Here is a 22826-nt window from a genome sequence, read left to right as displayed (position 1 = left end):
ATTATCACATTGCTGTTTGTGGGAGCTTGCTGTGCGCAAATTGGCTGCTGCATTTCCCTACATTACAACAGTGACTACACTTCAAGATACTTCATTGGCTGTAAAGTGTTTTGTGATGTCCGGAGGTCGTGAAAGGCGCTATAGAAATGCAAGTCTTTCTTTCTTTTAAAGCTTTGCCCATCATCTACAAGATGCACTGCAGCAACTCGCCAAGGCTTCTTCGGCAGCACCTCCCAAACCCGTGACCTCTACCACCTAGAAGGACAAGGGCAGCAGGCGCATGGGAACACCACCACCTCCAAGTTCCCCTCCAAGTCACACACCATCCTGACTTGGAAATATATCGGCCGACCCTTCATCGTCCCTTGGTCAAAATCCTGGAACTCCCTCCCTAACAGCACTGTGGGAGTACCTTCACCACACGGACTGCAGCGGTTCAAGAAGGCGGCTCACCACCACCTTCTCAAGGGCAATTAGGGATGGGCAATAAATGCTGGCTTTGCCATCCCATGAATGAATTTTAAAAAATCTCTTTTAAAACCCAAGTTTGGTGTCACCCAACCACCACTTCGTCACTTGCTTCATCTTCTCTTCTACCCATTTCAACTTTGGAGGAGTCCTGTATTTGACCCTTCCCCCGGGGTTTCTCAATTAGAAATAATCCCCAACCCTCTAGGCTCTGTTCAGGCAGAAAGCTGAGCCACCAGATAAAAGCAGAATCACTTCAATTATGGAGAGGAGGGGATCACAGATAAATAGCGCTCAAAGGGGAAGTATATTTTAATTCTTTTAAATTCTCATCCTGGTTTTCAAATCTCCTTTCATATCCCTTGGCATTACATTCACTACATCCTCGAGGTGGAATGACATAGGCACAAGAGCATCTCATACTTGTGTTCAAATCCCTCCATGGCCTCGTCCCTCCCTATCTCTGTAGCCTCCTCCAGCCACCCGAGATCTCTGCGCTCCTCCAATTCTGGCCTCTTGCGTATCCCCGATTTTAATCGCTCCACCATTGGTGGCCGTGCCTTCAGCTGCCGAGGCCCTAAACTCTGGAATTCCCTCCCTAAACCTCTCCGCCTCTCTACCTCTCTCTCCTCCTTTAAGACGCTCTTTAAAACCTACCTCTTCCTGTCCTAGTATCTCCTTATGTGGCTCGGTGTCAAATTTTGATTGATAATCGCTCCTGTGAAGCACCTTGGGACGTTTTACTACATTAAAGACGCCATATAAATGCAAGTTGTTGTTGTTGTATATTGTAAAGAATTTCACATAATCCCAACATGATGTAGGGAAATGTCTGTATAATTAAAGGCAAGTTGTCTCTTGTTCCTCTGCTTTACGCTTCAAAGCCACTGGTTAAAGCCATCCAGGGAGCAGACATGAGTCAGTGCCTTCAGAATGGATGCATCGCGTGGGTGACGCGCCAAGAGGAAAATCAGGCGCGGTGGATTGCCGCCCGTAACATCTCCCATCTGATTTTCCATCCATTCATTTTCTTTTTGTAGGTCGGGAGGGTGGGGTCTGGCTTTGGGTATTAAAGCGGGGAACTGAAAGAGAGCTGAATTTCCCGGCTATCTGATCGGTTCAATGTTTCTATCCTGAGTAACAGCCTATCAGGAAGCTCAGACATGAGTGTACACTGACTCAATCAGAAAGCTCGAGCAACAGATAAATGTATTAAATAATAGATTAAAGGTCTGAAGATAAATCGGTGATGTGTTCTATAAAATGATTAAAAGAAAAAGACTTGCATTTATATAGCGTCTTTCACGACCACCAGACGTCCCAAAGCGCTTTACAGCCAATTAAGTACTTTTGAAGTGGAGTCACTGTTGTAATGTGGGAAAGGCGGCAGCCAATTTGCGCACAGCAAGCTCCCACAAACAGCAATGTGATAATGATCAGGTCATCTGTTTTAGTGATGTTGATTGAGGGATAAATATTGGCCAGGATACCGGGGATAACTCACCTACTCTTCTTCGAAATAGCGCCATGGGATCTTTTACGTCCACCTGAGAGAGCAGATGGGGCCTCGGTTTAACGTCTCATCCGAAAGACGGCGCCTCCGACAGTGCAGCACTCCCTCAGCACCGCACTGGAGTGTCAGCCTAGCTTTAAGTGCTCAAGGCCCTGGATTAAGCGTAAAAACAGCCAAGGTGTATGTATACAAAATGGGGGAGGGGGGAAACAAACAACAAAAAGAGTTTGTCTGACCATCATTATCAATGTTGACTTGATCACACTCGTCGTCTTCAGTTATTATTGGGCAGGCAAAGAGTCCTCCAGTGCGGTTCGCGAGCTGTTGTGATTGGGCACGGGCCTGAGGTGCTCCCACCAGAATCCTGCAAAGGAACAACAACAAAAAAGATTTTTAACGCGCAGCGCTAACAAACTGTATGGCGTAGCCAAGGACTAATGACTCTGTGTGATTCTGCCGCAGAACAGCACCAGAATGCAGACCAATGCTAGACTGCAACGAGGCCTGAATGACACGGCCATGGACCAGTTGCAACTGGAATCTGCCACCCAACTCTTTCATGTAACATCTTCGAGTCTGCTTGGGGATCCATTTCCAAGGCACCAGCCAATGTTGTACTGTAATAGGCCAGAAAGAGACGAGGAGCTGCAGAGATGACTCGACCACTGATTTCCCATCTCTCCAGAGGGAAAGCGCGCCGAGTCGCTACAAGATCAGGAACTTGTCAGTAATGGCTCAGTGGGCAGCACTCTCCCCTCCAAGTCAGAAGGTCGTGGGTTCAAGTCCCACTCCAGGGACTGGAGCACATAATCTAGGCTGACACTCCAGTGCGGTGCTGAGGGAGGTGCCGTCTTTCAGATGAGACGTTAAACCGAGGCCCCGTCTGCTTTCTCAGGTGGATGTAAAAGATCCCATGGCACTATTTCGAAGAAGAGCAGGGGAGTTCTCCCCGGTGTCCTGGCCAATATTTATCCCTCTACCAACACCACTAAAGAAAAAACCCCACATGATCTGCTCATTATCACATTGCTGTTTGTGGGAGCTTGCTGTGCGCAAACTGGCTGCTGCCTTTCCCACATTACAACAGTGACTACACTTCAAAAAGTACTTCAGTGACTGTAAAGCGCTTTGGGACGTCCTGAGGTCGTGAAAGGCGCTATAGAAATGCAAGTCTTTCTTTGTCATGTGAGCATCATGGGAACAACTGGATTTTCTGCCAGAGTGTCGTCATAACAACCCACCTGCGATAGCGGCTTACGTTTCAGAAGTGTGCTAACATAATATCCATGCCGGCTTTCCCCGTGTTCTTCTCTTCTAACTCGCTCGTAAACGCGAACAGAAGCAATAAAGTAAATTGCTATCTTTTCCTCTATCCCTCTCTGATTCAGCAGTTAAAACCATCTGATGGCATTTATGAGCCTACATTCATCAAAAGATGACATACAAAAATGTTGAGGACAAAAAAAACAGTGGGCCCATCAAACTTGGCAATTGTGATATTCTTGTAAACAACATACTGTATTGTTCTGGAAGAAAGAATAGATTGTAGGAATTAACAAATTCCTACGAATAACGGAGATCGACACAAGAGAACAACTAAACAGGTCTTTACTCAACGGAGATGCCACGAGGACTGCCTGGGCAGCCCCGTGGTTTGCGACGTGACGTCATCGCGTTTGCCCGCGTTTTCCTGCGCTCTTAAAGGGGCCACGCCCCGTACATGCAAACTCTATATACAAAACACAGTACTGCCTAACACAATGGTACAGGTTTAGGCTGGTGTTAGAACCTCGTTAAAGAGAATTATACACAGTTAGCCAGAGTCATTCAGTGGTTCTGCCACAAGATTACTCTCCTGTAATTTTGCTCCTTGTGCCTGTTATGGAACAATGCAAATACACGGCTAGTATCCAAACTCACCCGAATGGTTTCGCCTCTATTACCCACCAGCTGGCAAATTATTGAGTAAAGACGTTCTTCCAGAAATCAGTTTTACTTTACACCGATTTTAAAATGTCCAATTAAGCTACATCACCAGGAGTTACACTGTCTGCCAATCCCTTTATCTTTCCTTTCTCTAATATAACAACAACTTGCATTTATACAGCGCCTTTAACATAGTAAAATGTCTCCCGGCGCTTCACAGGGGCGTTATCAGACAAAGAAATTGACACAGAGCCAAAGAAGGAGACATTGGGACAAGTGACCAAAAGCTTAGTCAAAGAGGTAGGTTTTAAGGAGCATTTTAAAGGAGGAAAGCGAGGCAGAGAGGTTTAGGGAAGGAATTCCAGAGCTTAGGGCCTCGGCAGCTGACGGCACGGCTGCCAATAGTGCCGACTTATAAAGTGCCCTTCTCCTATCAAGACACTTATCCTGTCTCCACACCTTATCTCACATACCCTTGGCATTTTATCTCCTCCCGTTAGTGCATTAGGAAATTACTTTCCGGTAATCTTGCCCCATGAATGACAGATGCCAGGTCATGGCACAGTGCAAACAAACACAAACTGGCCTGCATGACCAACAACCTCCTCACGTGTGCAGTCAATTCACTGAGGCGTGATGCCAGTCACATTTTACCAACAGAAATGGAGACAGGGTGGGGGGGGGGGCGGCGGTGGGGGAGAAAGGGACAGAGAAACAAACATATCTGTTCTGTATCCATCAGACAAACCAATAGATGGACAGGAATGAACGGCAGATCTGTGATGGACTGTGAATTGCTGTTGGACTTGAACACAAACCACACTTATCTCATAGAAACATAGAAGATAGGAGCAGGAGCAGGCCATTCGGCCCCTCGAGCCCGCTCCGCCATTTAATGAGATCATGGCTGATCATTCAAATGCAGTACCCTGTCCCTGCCTTCTCCCCATATCCCTTGATCCCTTTAGCCTCAAGAAATATCGAAATTTCTCATCCAGGTATTGAAATTCTCATGTGGCTCACGTTTTATCGAGGTTCCAGCAGCATCATTGATTCATTTTTTTCCATTTAATTTTCTCCCCCCCCCCGCCCCGCTCCTCTGCTGAAGCCATTCAGTATCTCACCACAGTGGCCATTCTTCAGGTATGATGAGCCTGGACTGTGAATGCCAGCAAGTTATTTGAATGTCGGGGGGGAACACCCTAGCTGGGCCCGCTCCTGTTGTCACCAGATGTCTACACATGTACTTTCCGGGGGGGAGGGATAGTGATGAAGAGCAGGAACCCTGGCTGATTTCTCCTCCACCTCCGCCAGCCCATCATAGTGCCCTCACGAACGCCCTGCCCTGAGGTCAGCTAACTCAGCACAGACTGGGGATGAAGTCTGGGTTGCTCTTGGCCTGTTTGGCTCAGTGGTGGGGGCCGTTATCCATCGGGGAGGAGACCAATAAATTGGACAGCTTGGATCAGGATTAGACGGTACAGGACTCCTTGATCAAAAGTCACGCGTGACAAGAGTGAGTGATTTAGCAGTTTGGAATTCTATGCTTGGACTGGATCAGGTATGTGTTTATCTGCTGTTGACTGTACTGTAAACACAGTTTAAGGGCAAGTGTTGTGCTTTTTCTCTTTTGGCATTCCCCAGTGAGCTGTAGTACAGAGCCCTATTGTGCTGGTGGTATTTTAGGCAGTTTACTGTCCCTCAACTGTGTTAAAACTTGCTGCCTTATTTGGACAGCCTTGGGCCTTGAGCACTGTTGTGCTATTTGAAGCACATTCCTGCAGAGTTCCTTTACCGTGACCAGGCCTTCACACTCATATCATCATGGGCCGTGTTTTACTTTAGTGGGTGTTCAAATTTTCTTCATGTTCAATACGATAACCACAGCCCCGTTTTACAAAGACAAAAAGCTCAAATGAACCGGTTTACTTGGCACAAAGCTGTTCCACCTGGAGTGCCCTCAACCCCAGGTGTCGAAAAGCCCATTGTTCCACCATCGCCATCTTTCCTGCAAAGCATTCTGGATAGAATGACATCATGCTGGCCAACCTGTGCTCCATGGATGTCTTCCAGCTTTTTGGTGGCTCATGAAATTCATCGGAATCATTGATCACGATCCAAAATTCTGGGCAACCTTCGAAAGCTCAGCAACCGAAAATATAATAGAGCAGTCAGCACGGATTTCAAAAGGGAAGGTCATGCTTGACCAACCTTATTGAATTCTTTGAAGAAGCAACAGAAGGAGCAGACAAGGGTATTGCAGTAGATGTAATATATTTGTATTTTTAAAAGGCCCGAAATAGTGAGACAATGGGAATCGGGGAGAAAACCCTCCACTGGCTGGAGTCATAACCAGCACAAAGGAAGATGGTTGTGGTGGTTGAAGGTCAATCATCGCAGCCCCAGGACATCGCTGTAGGAGTTACTCAGGGCAGTGTCCTAGGCCCAACCATCTTCAGCTGCTTCATCAATAACATTCCCTCCAACATAAGGTCAGAAATGGGGATGTTCGCTGACAACTGCGCAGTGTTCAGTGCCATTTGCAACTCCTCAGATAATGAAGCAGTCCATGCCCGCAGGCAACAAGACCTGGACGACGTTCAGGCTTGGGCTGATAAGTGGCAGGTAACTTTCACACCACACAAGTGCCAGGCAAATGACTATCTCCAACAAGCGAGAATCCAACCACCACCCCTTGACATTCAACGGCATTACCATCGCTGAATCCCCCACCATCAACATCCTGGGGGTCACCATTGACCAGAAACTTAACTGAACCAGCCACATAAATACTGTGGCAACAAGAGCAGGTCAGAGGCTAAGTATTCTGTGGTGAGTGTCTCACCTCCTGACTCTCCAAAGCCTTTCCGCCATCTACAAGGCACAATTAAGGAGTGTGATGGAATACTCTCCACTTGCCTGGATGAGTGCAGCTCCAACAACACTCAAGAAACTCGACACCATCCAGGACAAAACAGCCCTCTTGATTGGCACCTCATCCACCACCTTAAACATTCACTCCCTCCACCACCGGCGCACCATGGCTGCAGTGTGTACCATCTACAAGATGCATTGCAGCAACTCACCAAGGCTTCTTCGGCAGCACCTCCCAAACCCACGACCTCTTCTACCTAAAATGACAAGGACAGCAGGCGCATGGGAACACCACCACCTCCAAGTTCCCCTCCAAGTCACACATCGTCCTGACTTGGAAATATAACGCCGATCCTTCATCGTCGCTGGGTCAAAATCCTGGAACTCTCTCCCTAACAGCACTGTGGGAGCACCCTCACCACACGGACTGCAGCGGTTCAAGAAGGCAGCTCACCGCCACCTTCTCAAGGACAATTAGGGATGGGCAATAAATGCTGGCCTTGCCAGCGACGCCCACATCCCATGAACGAATTTTTTTTAAAGACATTCCACTGGAGAATCCTGTGCAAACTAGAAGAACATTCTGTGGCAATCCTACCTAGGAACCCAGCTGAAATGTTTCAAAGTACAGAAGCCCAGGTGGACCCTGGTGCAATTTTGTTCTGTGCCCTGTGGGCACACTTGAAGCTGTGATCCGATCCACCAACTTTACCCCAACCAGTGGCAGCACCCAATCTCACTGCCACCCCCGTACAGTGAGACACTGAAACGCAACAGGATTTGGCCATCACTTGCAAGAGGAGTTTGTATATGAGCAAACTATTGGAATGTTATTTTTTTTTTTAATGTGGCTGGAACCCTGTTTTTTCGAATCTGAACTTAAACAAGTTGTCAAATTATTGAAATGTAGTTATTTTTGTGCTGCATATCTGCTGGACACTGAACAGAGAGCCCATCCAACTCCGCTTCTTTTAATCCCAAGCATTCTTTTTTTGTCTGCGCATAAATTGAACTCAGGCCTCTGAGATGAAAGCGAGATATTCTAGCAGACTGTAGCTCAGGAAGGAACATGTGTTTCAGTGAAGTGGGAGGCTAAAGCCTAACATGAACCGATCAGGACATGTATCTTACTGCTAACGAATGTGGGAGAAGGGTTAAGTATCGGTTCAAGGTACAGGAAACTCTTTGGTATCCGGCACCGACGGGACCGGCGTGTTGCCGGTTGATCAAAAATTCCGGATGACGGAGAGGGTTATCTACCGAGGCTATTTTTAACAAAGAAAAATTAAAAAATCAAGAAATGTGCAGTATACAGTAATTGGGTACTCACCTACAGAATGTTGTGTTAAATGGATGGTGGAAGATGCTTGATTAAGTACAGTACTGCCAGTTGAGGGTAATGCAATGCAATGACTACCAGCAGCGTGGGAGACACACAGTACCTCTGTAAAATGGCGGATCAGAAGAGGCTCCCGGCAGCGTGGGAGAGTTAGACTCCTGTTATTGAGGTGTTCCAACTTCCGACAGCGCCTAGAAGTCGAGTAGTGGCAGTTTGGAGAACTACCCCCACTGACTAACTCGGCCACCGCGGGAGACTCGGACTCGGCAACATTGCCGGTTATTGAGGTGTTGTTTTCGGAGTGAGAATTTTGCCGGTTAATAGAGAATTCCAGATATTTAGGTGCCGTTTAAACGAGAGTTTCCTGTACTGTAACATAAAGCGCTCCTAATTTAGCAACCAGCAGCACCCTCAAAAGGTATCAGGAATAACCTGTCCCCTGCTGCAACTCACTTCTTCCCAGTTACCTCTAATTTGTACTGTCTTAACCAAGGAGATTACTCACCTCGTCATAGTTACTGTGAACCACAGTTGCCCAGTGTCTAGCCATTACATCCCCTGCTTTTCAGTTATAACCAACCACTATCTATTTGCAGAAAATGGGGGGTGGGGGAAGCAACCAGACTCAATCATAAGCTAGAGTGAAGGAGGAAAAAGGTTTATCCAGCACTACTCATGATGGCGAGCAAGAGAGGATAGAGAGAGCGACAAAGGGGGTGATTTTCATTCAGAAGTCGGGTTGGAGGCGAGACTACAACTTTCGGGGTTGTAGTCCCGCCTCCATCGAGATGCGGCCAATCCACGCGATTTTAACTTGATTGACCCTGTTGAGCCCGCCCAGCGGGCTCAGGAGGCCAATTAAGGGCCACCCGGCAACAGGTGACATCACAGGCTGAAATTTTATCTGTCAAGACGTTTTGACAGATGAAATATCAGTGTTTCACAGCTGTTTGAAGCTGTCAAACACTGACAGTCTTACTTCTAACCTGAGTCCTTCTACACAGACTCAGTTAGAAATCTCTCCTGTACAGAAAGCTGCAGGCTGTCACTTTTGACAGTTCGCGGCCATTCTGCTTTCTGTGCCGGTGAGATGAGCGACTCCCGGGACCTAAAGGAAGGATGGCTGAAAAGGTAAGTACAGGTAATTTAAACTTCTTTACATACTTTAGACACACCAAACACACGTACCTTTGCACTCATGCACACATCACTCACCTAAACACCGACATCTCGACCCCTCCAAGTCCTTCAACCCGACGGCCCGACTCCTCTAACTTGGCGTGGTTTGGAGCCGTTGGGAATCCCACACTTCAAGCTTTAAAATAGGGATTAAGCTAAAAACTGCCTGTTAACTACCTGTTAACAGGCAGTTAATTGGCACCAATCCCTTCCCACCTCGGGTAGGCGGGTCCCAGTGCGGGGCGGGTACCCGCCTCCTTTGAAACTTACATGGAGGCGGGTTGGGGGCGGGATGGGTTCGGGACCCCCGATTTCGGGAATTTAACCCCCCGCACGCCTCCAATCCCGACTCCACGGGTCAATGAAAATCGACCCCAAAGAGTGGAAAGAGACAGACAGAGAGGAGAGAGAGAGAGAGAGAGAAGGGAGAGAGAGAACCTCATGGAGGAAAAACCCTTCCTGATTTCTACCCCCCCGCCTTCTAGCGTGGGAGCACTGAGCCAATTGTATAGCCCCAACTGCTGCCCTGGTCAAAGTCAGCTAACTCAGCATTGAACCTGGGACTCTTCCTGGTCCGTACAGCTCAGTATCACAACATACTGAGCTATCAGGAGAGCTTTTGAATATGGATTGATGGAGAGTTTTAACGGTTCCCAATTTATCCCACAGAACATTTGGCCTGGAAATAGAGAAGGGAGCTGGGTCTTTCTTGCTGGCATTGTCTCACAGGGCGCTCTGTGTGCGATTTACAAGGTCAACATGGAGACAAGGTTTAAATTTAGGAGCTAAAGGCTAAAATATAGAAACCAGAGGAGACATATCAGTTGCCAGGAGCCTCTCAAATATTTGGGAAGATGGCAAACCCTGGATTTGCCCTGTTGGAACTTGGAAGTATCTGATAGAAATGTTGGTCTGTGGGTGAAATGAACGACCTTGGATTCAGCGTCTTGTTAATGCATCGTCCCATGACATACTGTTTAACTTACATCTCTCCTCTACATCTTAAATGTTTAGTCTATAGCTCTTAAGTGTTAAACCTGGTCTACATGCTGACACTAAGGGGGCGATCTTGCCAGCCCTGGGGAGGCGGATATGGTGGCGGGAAAATGGCAGAATCTGGGAGCGGATACCCATCCCGCCCCCAACCTGCCTCCGTGCCATCTTCCCAGGAGGCAAGTACCCGACCCGAGCCGGGTCCCGTCTCCTCGAGGCGGGAAGAGGATTAGTGCCAATTAACTGCCTAAAGTGTGGGCTTCCTGACAGCTCCGAACCCCGCCAGGGTCAGCGAGGTGAGCCATGGGTCTGCGGGGGTTGGCGGGGTCGAAAGGTGCGCTGTGCAGGTGAGTGATGAGTGTGTGAGTGTGTATGTGTGTGAGGTGACTCTAAAGTGTTTTAATAAGATTACTGACCTTTGCTTCTTCCTCCAGGCTTCATCCCTTTAGGCTGCGGAGCTGCCTCATCTCACTGGCAGAGAAAGCAGAATGGCCGCTGCATTCTTAAATGCAAGAACCATCTGATTTCTGCTCAGGAAAGAGGTTTGGTGAGTCTTGAGTACAAGGACTCACCAAAGAACAGAGATTGTCAGTGTCTGACAGCTTCTCAAAGCTGTCAAACGATGACAATTCATCTGTCAAAAAATTTTGACAGATGAAACGTCATACGCTGACGTTCTCTGTCACCGGCTTTCCCTTAATTGGGCGGGCTTAACAAGGTCAATCAAGGGAAAATAGCGTGGGTTGGCCGGACGTCGATGGAGGCGGGACTAAAACCTGACAAGCAGCTTTCCCGCCTCCATCGTGTCCCCATTGATAAAATCACCCCCATTGTTTCTTACAGAACTTCCTTAGATACAAACTCCAGCTACAAGAATGAGGAAAAAAAATTAGGGAATAAAAGGGGTCAGAGATCTAAGAAGAAACCTCATTACTGTGTGGAAATTCCTCCACGGCATTTTGGCTCATTGCCTCATGTCTTCCTCAGCTTCTGACTGGATTTCCCAGTGAGGGGAGAGAAAGATGCGAGGCAGCAAGCTGAAATGTCTCAGAAGATCCTCCACTCAGCAGTGAAGACAGAAACAATGGAGAGGACCAACATTGTGTGAAATTTGATGAAGCTGTGAGAGAATGTAAATTTCGTCAAAAAACAAGAAGTGTACAGCTCTCTAAAAAGTCCCCTGAACTGCACCACGAGGAACACATCGGTTCCATATCCATTTATACTCCAATCCTTAGGGAATCTCCAGATTTGGTATGTCCCTCCCTAATCTCTGTCGAAATAGCTCCAGGTTTGATATCTGTGATCCTTCACAGGTATGGCTTAATCTACAGGGTATGTCAATGTACTGTGCACATCGATGGCTTCAAACCCGTGTAAAGGCTTCAACTTAATCCCTCCGCAGAGAACTACCATCAGCACGAAACCGACGATTTGTCTGCAGCACCTTTAAGCACTTTGATAGCCTCCAGACACCGAACCTTCAATGCACAGAAACATAAACATAGAAGATAGGAGCAGGAGTAGGCCATTCAGCCCCTCGAGTCTGCTCCGCCATTCAATGAGATCATGGCTGATCATCCAAATTCAGTACCCTGTCCCTGCTTTCTCCCCATACCCCTTGATCCCTTTAGCCTTAAGAAATATATCTAACTCCTTCTTGAATATATTTTGTGGTAGAGAATTCCACAGGTTCACCACTCTCTGAGTGAAGAAATTCCTCCTCATCTCTGTCCTAAATGGCTTACCCCTTAAACGTACATATAAGGGATTATCAGGCCCTCGTCTGTTGTTTTCTAACTCAGTGAGGAACGCAGGTCTTGGAAATGCAGGCTGCAGATAAAATTAGCTTCAAAGTCAAGTCAATGTACGTGCATGCAAATATTATAAAGACGGATAAAAGCTAGATAAACACATGAGGGAGGAAGGAATAGAAGGATATGTTGATAGGGTGGGATGAAGTGGAAGGCTCGTGTGGAGCATAAACACCGGTATGGACCAGTTGGGCCGAATGGCCTGTTTCTGTGCTGTCATTCTACGTAATTCTATGCAATACGTAATAATATTTGGCCTTTGTGCTCCGACACAGTAGATAAGAGAAGCTGGAAAGGAAAAGAAACAGTGGTCATCTCCTCACTGTTAACTGACTTTACAAGTTGAGATGACATTTATAAGTCGGGGGGAAAAAAAATTAACAAGCAGTCTTATGACCGGCACACAGTGAGATTTTGGTTTGGCTGTGAGCCCAGCACCTCTGCTGGGAAAAATCAGCAGCAATTTGGAAGCTAGTATAATTTTCTGGAAAATAAGTGATTTATATACACGGCAGTGTTTAGGTCGCTACTGCGGGTACATGAGACTGTTTAGTTAAACAAATAATAATCATCAGCCTCAGTTAAAAATCAACTGATATCCCGACTTTTGAAGTTGTCTACAGCCACTGCCTGTAAACTGGGTACAAATTCATCCCACTCAGACTTAATGTACTGTAGTTAACGATGCCAATATATTTCATTCAAGCCCTATAATGTTCTTTCTGCCCGCTCTATTTTATTCTGCTTGATGCTGCAGTGTCTGTTATGTAGGCAAACACAGCAGTCATTTTGTGCACAGCAAGGTCCCACAAACAACAAGGAGATGAATGAACACTCCCGTGAAACATGATGACCTCTGCTGCTGGAGATCTTGGGCAAGGGGGAGAAGTCATCTGTGACAGGAAACCATCAAGGTTGAAGATGGAGATATTCTGGAGTTTACTTGAATATCATTGGGGATCGGGGAGTATTTCTGCACCCATAACAACAACAACTTGTATTTATATAGCGCCTTTAACGTTGTAAAACGTCCCAAGGCGCCGCACAGGAGTATTTTAAGACAACAAATTTTGACTGATTCACATAAGGATAAATTAGGGCAGGTGACCAAAAGCTTGGTCAAAGAGGCAGGTTTTAAGGAGCGTCTTAAAAGAGGAAAGAGAGGTTTAGGCAGGGAATTCCAGAGCTTAGGGCCCAGGCAACAGAAGGCACGGCCACCAATGGTGGAGCGATTATAATCAGGGATTCTCAAGAGGGCAGAATTAGAGGAGCGCAGATATCTCGGGGGGGTTGTGGGGCTGGAGGAGGTTACAGAGATAGGGAGGGGCGAGGCCATGGAGGGAGTTGAAAACAAGGATGGGAATTTTGAAATCAAGGTGTGTCTTAACTGGGAGCCAATGTAGGTCAGCGAGCACAGGGATGATGGGTGAATGGGATTTGAAGCAGGTTAGGACACGGGCAGACGAGTTAACCACCAGATGTGAGGATCCGCTGGATGTCAACCCAAAGGCTCACTCCACCCTTAAGGTAATATAGGCTTAAATCATCAACTGGCACCATTGAGCTTTGTTGGGTTCTATTACCAGAAATAGGAATCAGTCAATTGAATTTGTAAGTGTGGTTTTGGGCTCCCCCAGTCGTACAGGTGGTCTTGAGAAAGCAGCACCACACCAACCTTACTGGAGTCTTAGTTTTACCTGTCTACACAAACAAGTTTGGAAAGAAGTAGATCGAGAGAAACTATTTCCTCTGGTGGGGGGAGTCCAGAACAAGGGGGGGTGTAACCTTAAAATTAGAGCCAGGCCGTTCAGGGGTGATGTCAGGAAGCACTTCTTCACATGAAGGGTAGTGGAAATCTGGAACTCTCTTCCCTCAAAAAGCTGTTGAGGCTGGGGGTCAATTGAAAATGTCAATTGTGATTGATAGATTTATGTTGGGTAAGGGTGTGAAGGGTTATGGAACCAAGGCTGGTAGAAGGAGTCAAGATACAGATCAGCCATGATCTGATTGAATGGCGGAACAGGATCGAGGGGCTGAATGGCCTCCTCCTGTTTCTATGTTCACAAGACCATATTTTCTAAACTTTCATTTGCAGTGGGAGTGAACTAGATGATTAGTGGAACGGGGAGGGTCTGGCACATGGTAAAGAGTGGGGATGCGGTGGCCAGAGCTAGGGAATGATTGGTCAGCAGGTTTGGAACTCTCAGTATAGTACGCCATGAGGTCACACTGGCGTACGTCCAAATTGAAACTGACCTCCAAAGTAGGCATTGGTCACCCTGGCACCATTTCAGCACTCAAGATTCAGGCTGGTAATATTGCCCAACTATAGCTGGATTGCAGATGAATTCTGAGCCAATCTGACCTCTGCGCACCAGTCGGACTGGGACACGTGTCCTGCCATTCCCGTCTCCACCCAACGGAGCGAAAGGTCATTGGGTCGTTAGCTACAGTGCCAAAGGGCCATGAGAGAAGGTCATGCTACTGGGAGGACAGAATGTGTAGCCTTTGATGCTTCATCCAGTGAAGAGCAATCCAGCGAAAGCCCATGCTGAGTAAATTATACACCACTTTGGAGAAATAATACAGGGAAATGATGGTGCAATGACGCTACATTCTGGGAAATAGTGAGCTAAGAAAATAAATGGAGTGCTGTTTGACGTAAGAAAACTACTAGGCACTTGGTCTAAGCGTTAAACAAAGCTTTAATCAACTGTTTTACAACATGGAGGTCTAGTTGTGTCCTTCACTAGTTCCTGTTAAGAATTTCCTGCGCAAGCTGGGCCCGTGCCCGAGTATTTATACTCTCCCTGGACAGCGCCACCCGCAGGCCGCTCAGTGTTATTTCATAAGTCTTTCATGAATGACTGATTCATGTCACTGTGGGTATAATTGCTGAGCAGAAATGAATGCATTACATCAGTAACCTTGTGCGACTGTTGTCTTGCAATTTACCACTCTTGAAGCTGTGCATTTTACGGACGCTACAGGTGAAACTTATTTCTTTACGCTTAATTTGACTGGAAAAAAGTGCCATTTCAAAACAAACCCTTCTTACAGGTGGAATTCAGGAGTGGGCGACAGTGTAACATGATAATGTCGTGGTTTATTCGAGGTGGGTTTCGCTCACACGATAGGGTAAATGGTGCGGGACCTCGCTAGACAGGAGCACTGATCAGACAATCAGACGCTGAGGTCAACGTCCCTGATTTCCAGGGCTCCTAATTTTCTGGCAATCCATTTTAAAATTGGGAACACTGCCAATCAGATACAGCGACTTCTCTTCCTCACGTCCCCGCACCCTTTATGATGGTTGAAGTGCGATCACTTCAAGGTCATTTCTGTACCACCCTCTTGGGCCTTCATTAGCTGTAGCCAAGGTCACGCAAGGTGGGAGAGGGCCCATAATGAGAGTTATGAACAAGTGTCAGGTGAGTCAGAAGGTTGTGGGTTCAAGTCCCACTCCAGAGACTTGAGCACAAAATCTAGCCTTTTAAATTTATTTTTGTGTTTACTCATGGGTCAGGAGGAGCAGGAGTGCTCCTCCGGGCTTCATGAGGAAGCCTTGGGCCTCCTTTACCCCGGGCTTCGCGCCCCCCCTTCACCTGATTACCTATGCCCCCCGACCTCCAACCCCTCACCTGACTGTGGGGACCGCGGGTCCCTGGCCCGCAATTTTCCGCTCCCGCCAGCCAGGTTCTGCATCTGGCCGGATTCGGGCGGGACTCCGATTAAATTTAGGGTAATGAGGCCCGACTGTTCCGATCGGCCGGTCCTCCTCGGCTCTGGACTCCCCAGGTGCGCCGCCCACTTTGGGGCTCGCACGCACCGTACCCGTCTCCCCTTTAAAATCAGGGCCTATGAGTGATAATAATAATCGACGTAGGTCTTGGTCAACGCAGAGTACAGGCGCTGGCAGAGTCGGGTCAATTCATGTTGAAAGCGGATGGTGGAGTTCGCAAATTAGCGTGCAAATTCTGCACTTTTTTGGAAAGCTGAACTAGGGCGAAAAACAGAAGGTGCGAGCCAAAATATCCGGAGATAATCCCAGTTCAACAAGTGACAGACACAAGGAGAAACACACGCACATAGTTTACTGAGACAAACTCGCCCAGCTTGTTCAGAAAAGGGTACGCTATGTGGCAACGTATACAACAATAGCTTGCATTCATATAAAATTATAAGGGGCAGATAAAGTGGATAGAAAGGACCTATTTCCCTTAGCAGAGGGGTCAAAAACCAGGGGGCACAGATTTAAAGTAATTGGGGGAAGGTTTAGAGGGGATTTGAGGGGAAATTTCTCACCCAGAGGGTTGTGGGGGTCTGGAACTCACTGCCTGAAAGGGTGGTAGAGGCAGGAACCCTCACCACATTTAACAAGTACTTGGATGTGCACTTGGGATGCTCTAACCTGCAGGACTACGGACCAAGAGCTGGGAAGTGGGATTAGGCTGGATAGCTCTTTGTCGGCCAGCGCAGACACGATGGGCCGAAATGGCCTCCTTCCGTGCTCTGGCTTTCTATGATTCTATGATATAGCGCCTTCAACCTAGAAAAATGTTCCAGGCGCTCCATAGAAGCATACGCAGACAAAAATCGACATCGAGCCCAAGAAGGAGATATTAGGAGGGGTGATCAAAAGCTTGGGCAAAGAGGTGGGTTTTAAGCAGGGTCCTAAAGGAGAAGAGAGCGGTGCTCCCAAATACATCTGCCAGTGAGAACGATTAGTGTTTAGACCAGAAGTTAATGATGTGACATTTTTAATTCACTAAAAATTGGGTAAAAATAGACCGCTACAGATAAGAGCGGAGCAGCAATCCAAGGCTTTCAGGCTCGGTACATTCTGATGTGTGATAAATAAAGAGCTCAGTCATGAGGATAAGCCAACCCAGCGGGGAATGTATCCTGAATCGGACCCTAAAGTGGACAATGGCTGAACGAGCACAGGACACATCAGGGCTCTGAGCAGAGGAAACAACAACAACTTGTGTTATAAATTTCATCATTCATCAAGAAACTACTCATGAAATAACACTGGGCGGCCAGCTGGTGGCGCCGTCCAAGGAGTATAAATACTCGGGCGTGGGCCCAGCTTCCAGGGACATTTTGTAAGACAAGGAACTAGTGAAGTACAACTAGACCTCCATGTTCTGAAACAAGTTGATTAAAGCCTTGCTTTATACTCAAACCAAGTGCGTAGTGAGTTTTATTACGTCAACTTGCACTTATATAGCGCCTTTGACCTAGCAAAACGTCTCAAGGCGCTTCAACAGGAGCGTTATCAAACAAAATTTGACACATCGCCAACCCGAGCCTCAAGAGACACATCTCAGTCTCAGTCAAATTGGGAAAACTCATGAGCCAAGGAAGGGGCAGTGCTTGGTGGCATTTATAATCTGGAAGTTAAATATTCTTGCCCTCTATTGACTACTCACTACTCACCAATCCACTCAGACTAGAATCAGCTGTGCTTTTCAAGTTTTTCACAGGCTTAACTGAACTCATTGTCATAATGGAATTTCATGGTGATCTGTCATTTTTGAAATGTTTCAAATACCGAGCATTAACTCATTTTACAGTGGGGAGCCAAGAACTCTCCTCCACATTTTCCATGTGAAAACTAATTGGACTGCAGTGATCCATGAGGAGTGAAGGCACCCAGTGAATCGGTTGAGTGCCTGAATTGTGTCACGGCAAACCGAAGGGACAGTATTTTAGCCCAAGTGCCGTTCACCTCATGCAAACAGCACAAGAGGAAGGGTATGGATGGAAATGCAAAGATCTGTTAATGGTAGGAAGGAAGCCTCTGCTGTGCTCCAAAAAGGTATGAGTGTGCAAAGAACATTTAAAGATAGATTTTATGATGGATGCACCACCATGACACAAGAATGGTGATTCCTCACTTCCAGTGTGGAGCTGTGATCGCAATGAGTGAGAGTCAGAGAATCGGGGCAAGGATATTTTAGCCCCGTCTCTGGTTCATCTCCTGAGCACCTAACTGGAGGCTTGCCTAGATCTCAAGGTCAAGGTGGACAACAACAACAATCTAGAGTAAGAGTAGAAAAATTGTAACACCCCACTTAGGGAGATGCTGAGAAGAGACAAGCACTGGCCCACTCTACTGAGATACTCCTCTGGGCCAGTGGAAGAGCTATTCTTGAGCTGATGATGAATGTCACATAGCAGCACTAAAGGTGGCCAGGGAGCATGGTCATCCTCTTGGCTACGTGAGTGCACAACCCAGTGAAACCAATAGAGGCTGGGGAGTAAAGAAATCCCATTATGGAAATTAAGTTCTCAGTTCTCCGGGGATGGCCAAAGTCAGAATCATATGCTGCAAATGCACCATCAACTTCCTGCACACGCGTACCAAGTATCGAAACAAAATTGCTGCAATTATATTTATCATTATTTCAGTGGTGCACAACCATTTTAGGCTGCCATTTTGGAATTGGGTGGAAAACAACAGGAGCCCAAAACATGCAATTACATAGGGGCAAAATTCGGTATCGCCCCGTTTGGGGCACAAATTATCGGCTGGGCGCAAAGTTTAGCGCCCGGAGCTAATTATCGCCTCCAACTGCAAACTTGGCTTCTATCGCCCCTGGAGCTGATTGGAGCGCTAAGTCAGGCGCTACACACCTCTCTTAAGGCGCTAATGCCGAGGAGCGAGGCGCTACCTCAGAGCGCTGGCGAAGCTCATGTGATGCCAGTCAGCAATGGAACACAGACACACTGGTACCGGCCAGTTCTTAAAGGGGAGGGTCGATCTTGCTCTCCATCCACACCCTGCTCATTGCAGCCTTGAATCTCGGCCTGGCGAGACCTGTACATCAATTCTGCTGGAAAGAACAATGGAGAGGCCCAGGGAAAGAGCTCAGAGAGCAGCCCTCATAGTCTCTTCTAAATCAATGCAAGGAAGGTCAACTCAAAATGAACCTGCAAAGTGCTGCTCAGTACCCAAAACTCCTCAACACAGCGTTGAATCTCTCCAGAAGTCTCTCTCTCTCCTCTCAGAATGCGTGGTGCAAAAATGTCGCTGACAAAAAAAGGCAGGAAGCGGCCGCCTTTAAATAGCACTCCCCCAGTCCCTTCCCGGCTGCAAAACGTTCCCCTCTACCTGTCGTTGCTAGCGGCAGGCGGAAAGGCAGGGGGCGCCACTCAATATCCGGTCTGGGGCATTACCGGGGCGTTGCGCACTCGACTGACGTCACAATCGCAGGAGATCGTGGCGGTAATGTTTAGCACCGCCGCAAAATGTCTGGTCAATTTCGCGAGCGGCACAAACATCGCCGCGCCCGGGCGCTAGTTGCTTTGCGCCCTGTTGGCGCCCTTAGGGCGCTAACGGGAGGCGCAAAGCAACCGAATTTTTCCCCCATAGAATTTACAACACAGAAACAGGCCATTCGGCCCAATTGGTCTATGCCAGTGTTTATGCTCCACACGAGCCTCCTCCCACCCTACTTCATCTCGCCCCATCAGCATAGTCCTTTCTCCCACATGTACTTACCTAGCTTCCCTTTAAATGTACCTATACTATTCGTCTCAACCACTCCCTGTGGTAATGAGTTCCACATTCCAACCACTCTCTGGCTAAAGAAGTGGTTAGATATGGGTTCCTTATGGCCTGCTAAACAGTGGATACGGCAAATACCTGGGATTGCTCATCTTCCAAGCTGGAGGAAGGAGGACAACTGAGAGAGAGACTACAAGAGCGAGATAAAAAGAATGAAAAATTACATTGTCGAACTTCCTCATAAATCTGATTGCAATCAGTTGCTTCTAAAGGGCAACTGTGTTGATGCATAGAGGCACATATTTCACTATTAATGCAAATGTCCAAAAGAAGCTGTCATCTTCAGACTCTTTCTCCTTCCTCTCATCCCTCAATGGGATTGTATTCAGTTCAGGGCAGACTGTCAGAATGACAAACATAATGCAGCTCTGTCCCCCAGGCCTGAGTGTTCCTCCCAATCGATTTGTGTAACAGGCTGTATTAAATGTCCTGTTCGACATGCCTGCAGATTTGCCTTCTCAGTTGAAACCAACATGAGATTAGCATCTGCCCTTTATACCAACCTGATTTGAGCCTCACGCACCCCAGCTTCCAGCACCACCAAGGGGAAAAAGTCACACACAAAAAAAGAAATCCCATGATAAATATGACTGAGGAAGGTGATACAGCTCATCTCAGCGTATCCATCTAGAGCAGAACTGCAAGGCCAGAGATCGTTCAGTCAGAATTGATAAGTCCCTGTTCACACAACTAGCCAAGAGGCACTGGAGCGTGCAGATATCTGGTTGTGGGTTCAAGTACCACTCCACTAAACAAGAAGGTATAGTCATTTACGACAGTTCTCCACCTCGCTAAAATTTAACTTGAGAAACTAAATAAACTCACACTTAAAACATAAGGACATAAGAAATAGGAGCAGGAGTAGGCCATTCGGCCCCTCAAGCATGGTGGCATAGTGGTTAGCACTGTTGCCTCACAGCGCCAGAGACCCGGGTTCGAATCCGGCCTCGGGCGACTGTCTGTGTGGAGTTTGCACATTCTCCCCGTGTTTGCGTGGGTTTTCTCTGGGTGCTCCGGTTTCCTCCCACAGGCCAAAGATGTGCGGGTTAGGTTGATTGGCTATGATAAATTGACCCTTAGTGTTAGGGGGATTAAATACGTGGGGTTACAGGGATAGGGTGGGACATGTGTTGGTGTAGGGGTTACGGGGAATCGGGTGGGATATGTGTCGGTGCAGGCTCGATGGGTCGAAATGGCCTCTATCTGCACTGTGGGGTTTCTGTGATTCTGTGAAGCCAGCTCCGCCATTCAATAATTCATGGCTGATCATCTACCCCAACTCCACTTTCCTGCACTATCCCCATATCCCTCGATTCCCCTAGAGTCCAAAAATCTATCGATCTCTGTCTTGAATATACTTAACGACTGAGCCTCCACAGCCCTCTGTGGTAGAGAATGCCAAAGATTCACCATCCTCTGAGTGAAGAAATTTCTCCTCATCTCAGTCCTAAATGGCCGACCCCTTATTCTGAGACTGTGACCCCTGGTTCTAGAATCCCCAGCCAGGGGAAACATCCTCCCTGCATCTACCCTGTCAAGCCCTGTAAGAATTTTCTATGTTTCAATGAGATCACCTCTCATTCTTCTAAACTCGAGAGACTATAGGCCCAGTCTACTCAATCTCTCCTCATAGGACAATCCCCCCATCCCAGGAACCAGGAATCACCTCTTGACAACCTCTTATTTCCTGTTATACCCATGCCAACTCACTATTACCCATCCCAAGAACCTTAGATGTAACTTTAACTTTAGGCTATGTTAACGCTCTTCCCCAGTTTGGAGTACCTCTGAGTCAGAAGTTCGTGGGTTCAAGTCCCACTCCAGAGACTTGAGCACACAATCTAGGCTGGCACTCCCTCAGTACTGCACTGTCGGGAGGTGCTGTCTTTCTGGATGAGACGTTAAAGAGAGACCTCAACTCGCCGTTCAGGATCCTATTTACAGAAAAACAGGAGCTCCCCCAGTGTCCTGACCAGCATTCCTTCCTCAACCAACACCAAAAAAATTAATTCGCTATTCATCTCATTGCTGTTTGTGGGACTTGGCTGTGTGCAAATTGGCTGCCGCATTTGTTGGCATAACAACAGTGATGATACCTCAAAGCGAATTCATTAGCTGTGAAGCGCTTTGGGAGCTCCTGAAGATGTTAAAGGGTTTATATACAGGTAGGTTCTTTCCTTCTTTCTTCGTGTTATTAAATAATTGATTTAAAGTGGTGATTTCCCCTTGAAGTAGCTGAGCAGGCAAAAAATGCAAAAGTCAAAGGAGTTCCACTGTCAATAGAAATCAGAGTAGGAATAGGATTAGGCCACTCTGCCCCTCGAGCCTGTTCCACCATTCATATAGATCAGGGCTGAGCTGGATCTTAACTCCGTCTACCAGCCTTGGCTCCGTAACCCTTAATACCCTTACCCAACAAAAATCCATCAATCTCAGTCTTAAAATTTTCAATTGACCCCCTCAGCGTCAACATCTTTTTGGGGGAGCGAGTTCCAGATTTCCACCACCCTTAGTGTGAAGAAGTGTTTCCTGACATCACCCCTGAACGGCCTGGCTCTAATTTTAAGGTCGTGCCCCCTTGTTCTGGACTCCCCCCCCCCCCCCCACCAGAGGAAATAGTTTCTCTCGATCCACCCGATCAACTCCTTTAATCATCTTGAACACCTCAATTAGATCACCCCTTAATCTTCTATACTCGAGGGAATACAAGCCTAATCTGTCTAACCTCTCCTCATAATTTCACCCTTTTAGCCCCGGTATCATTCTGGTGAATCTGCACTGCTCCCCTCCAAGGCCAGTATAGCAGTGCTCAGAACTAAATGCAGTGCTCCAGATGGGGTCTAACCAGAGCTTTATATAACTATACAACATGTATATACTGGGCCCGCAAATTACACAACAGTTAACCTCTTTGCAAATACTGCATTGAAGACCTTCATCTTCCTCAAGTGTGAGTGACCTCAGTTAGTAGTTAAAATAAATCATGATGCAGTCAGACCCTTAGAATACTTCAGAGGATTAAACACTTCAACAACATACACTTAGAGGAAGCCGGTACCAGCCAAATATTGTCTGTGATACAATTCTTCTGATCTTATAGACAGGCAGGAGTCTCCAGAAAATGCTGGAAAAACTCAGCAGGCC

The 22826-nt window shown here is 47.2% G+C and overlaps 1 protein-coding gene across 4 annotated transcripts in view; it reads right to left on the bottom strand.

The window, feature by feature from the left end:
- The window catches only part of LOC147096996 (integrin alpha-7-like), a 277843-nt gene that overhangs the window by 168353 nt on the left and 86664 nt on the right, over positions 1 to 22826 (bottom strand). For all 4 annotated transcript variants that reach the window (XM_085972716.1, XM_085972713.1, XM_085972714.1 and 1 more), the window contains exon 2: positions 2218 to 2345. In XM_085972716.1, the coding sequence (XP_085828842.1) occupies positions 2218 to 2345 (128 nt within the window). The remainder of the gene's footprint in view (positions 1 to 2217; positions 2346 to 22826) is intronic.

This window comes from Somniosus microcephalus, chromosome 33, assembly GCF_052327205.1.
Source record: "Somniosus microcephalus isolate GS21.2 chromosome 33, FLI_Smic_1.0, whole genome shotgun sequence".
Lineage (NCBI taxonomy): Eukaryota > Metazoa > Chordata > Chondrichthyes > Squaliformes > Somniosidae > Somniosus > Somniosus microcephalus.
The sequence above is the reverse complement of the archived record's forward strand: the minus strand, read 5'-3'. Positions and strand labels throughout refer to the sequence as shown.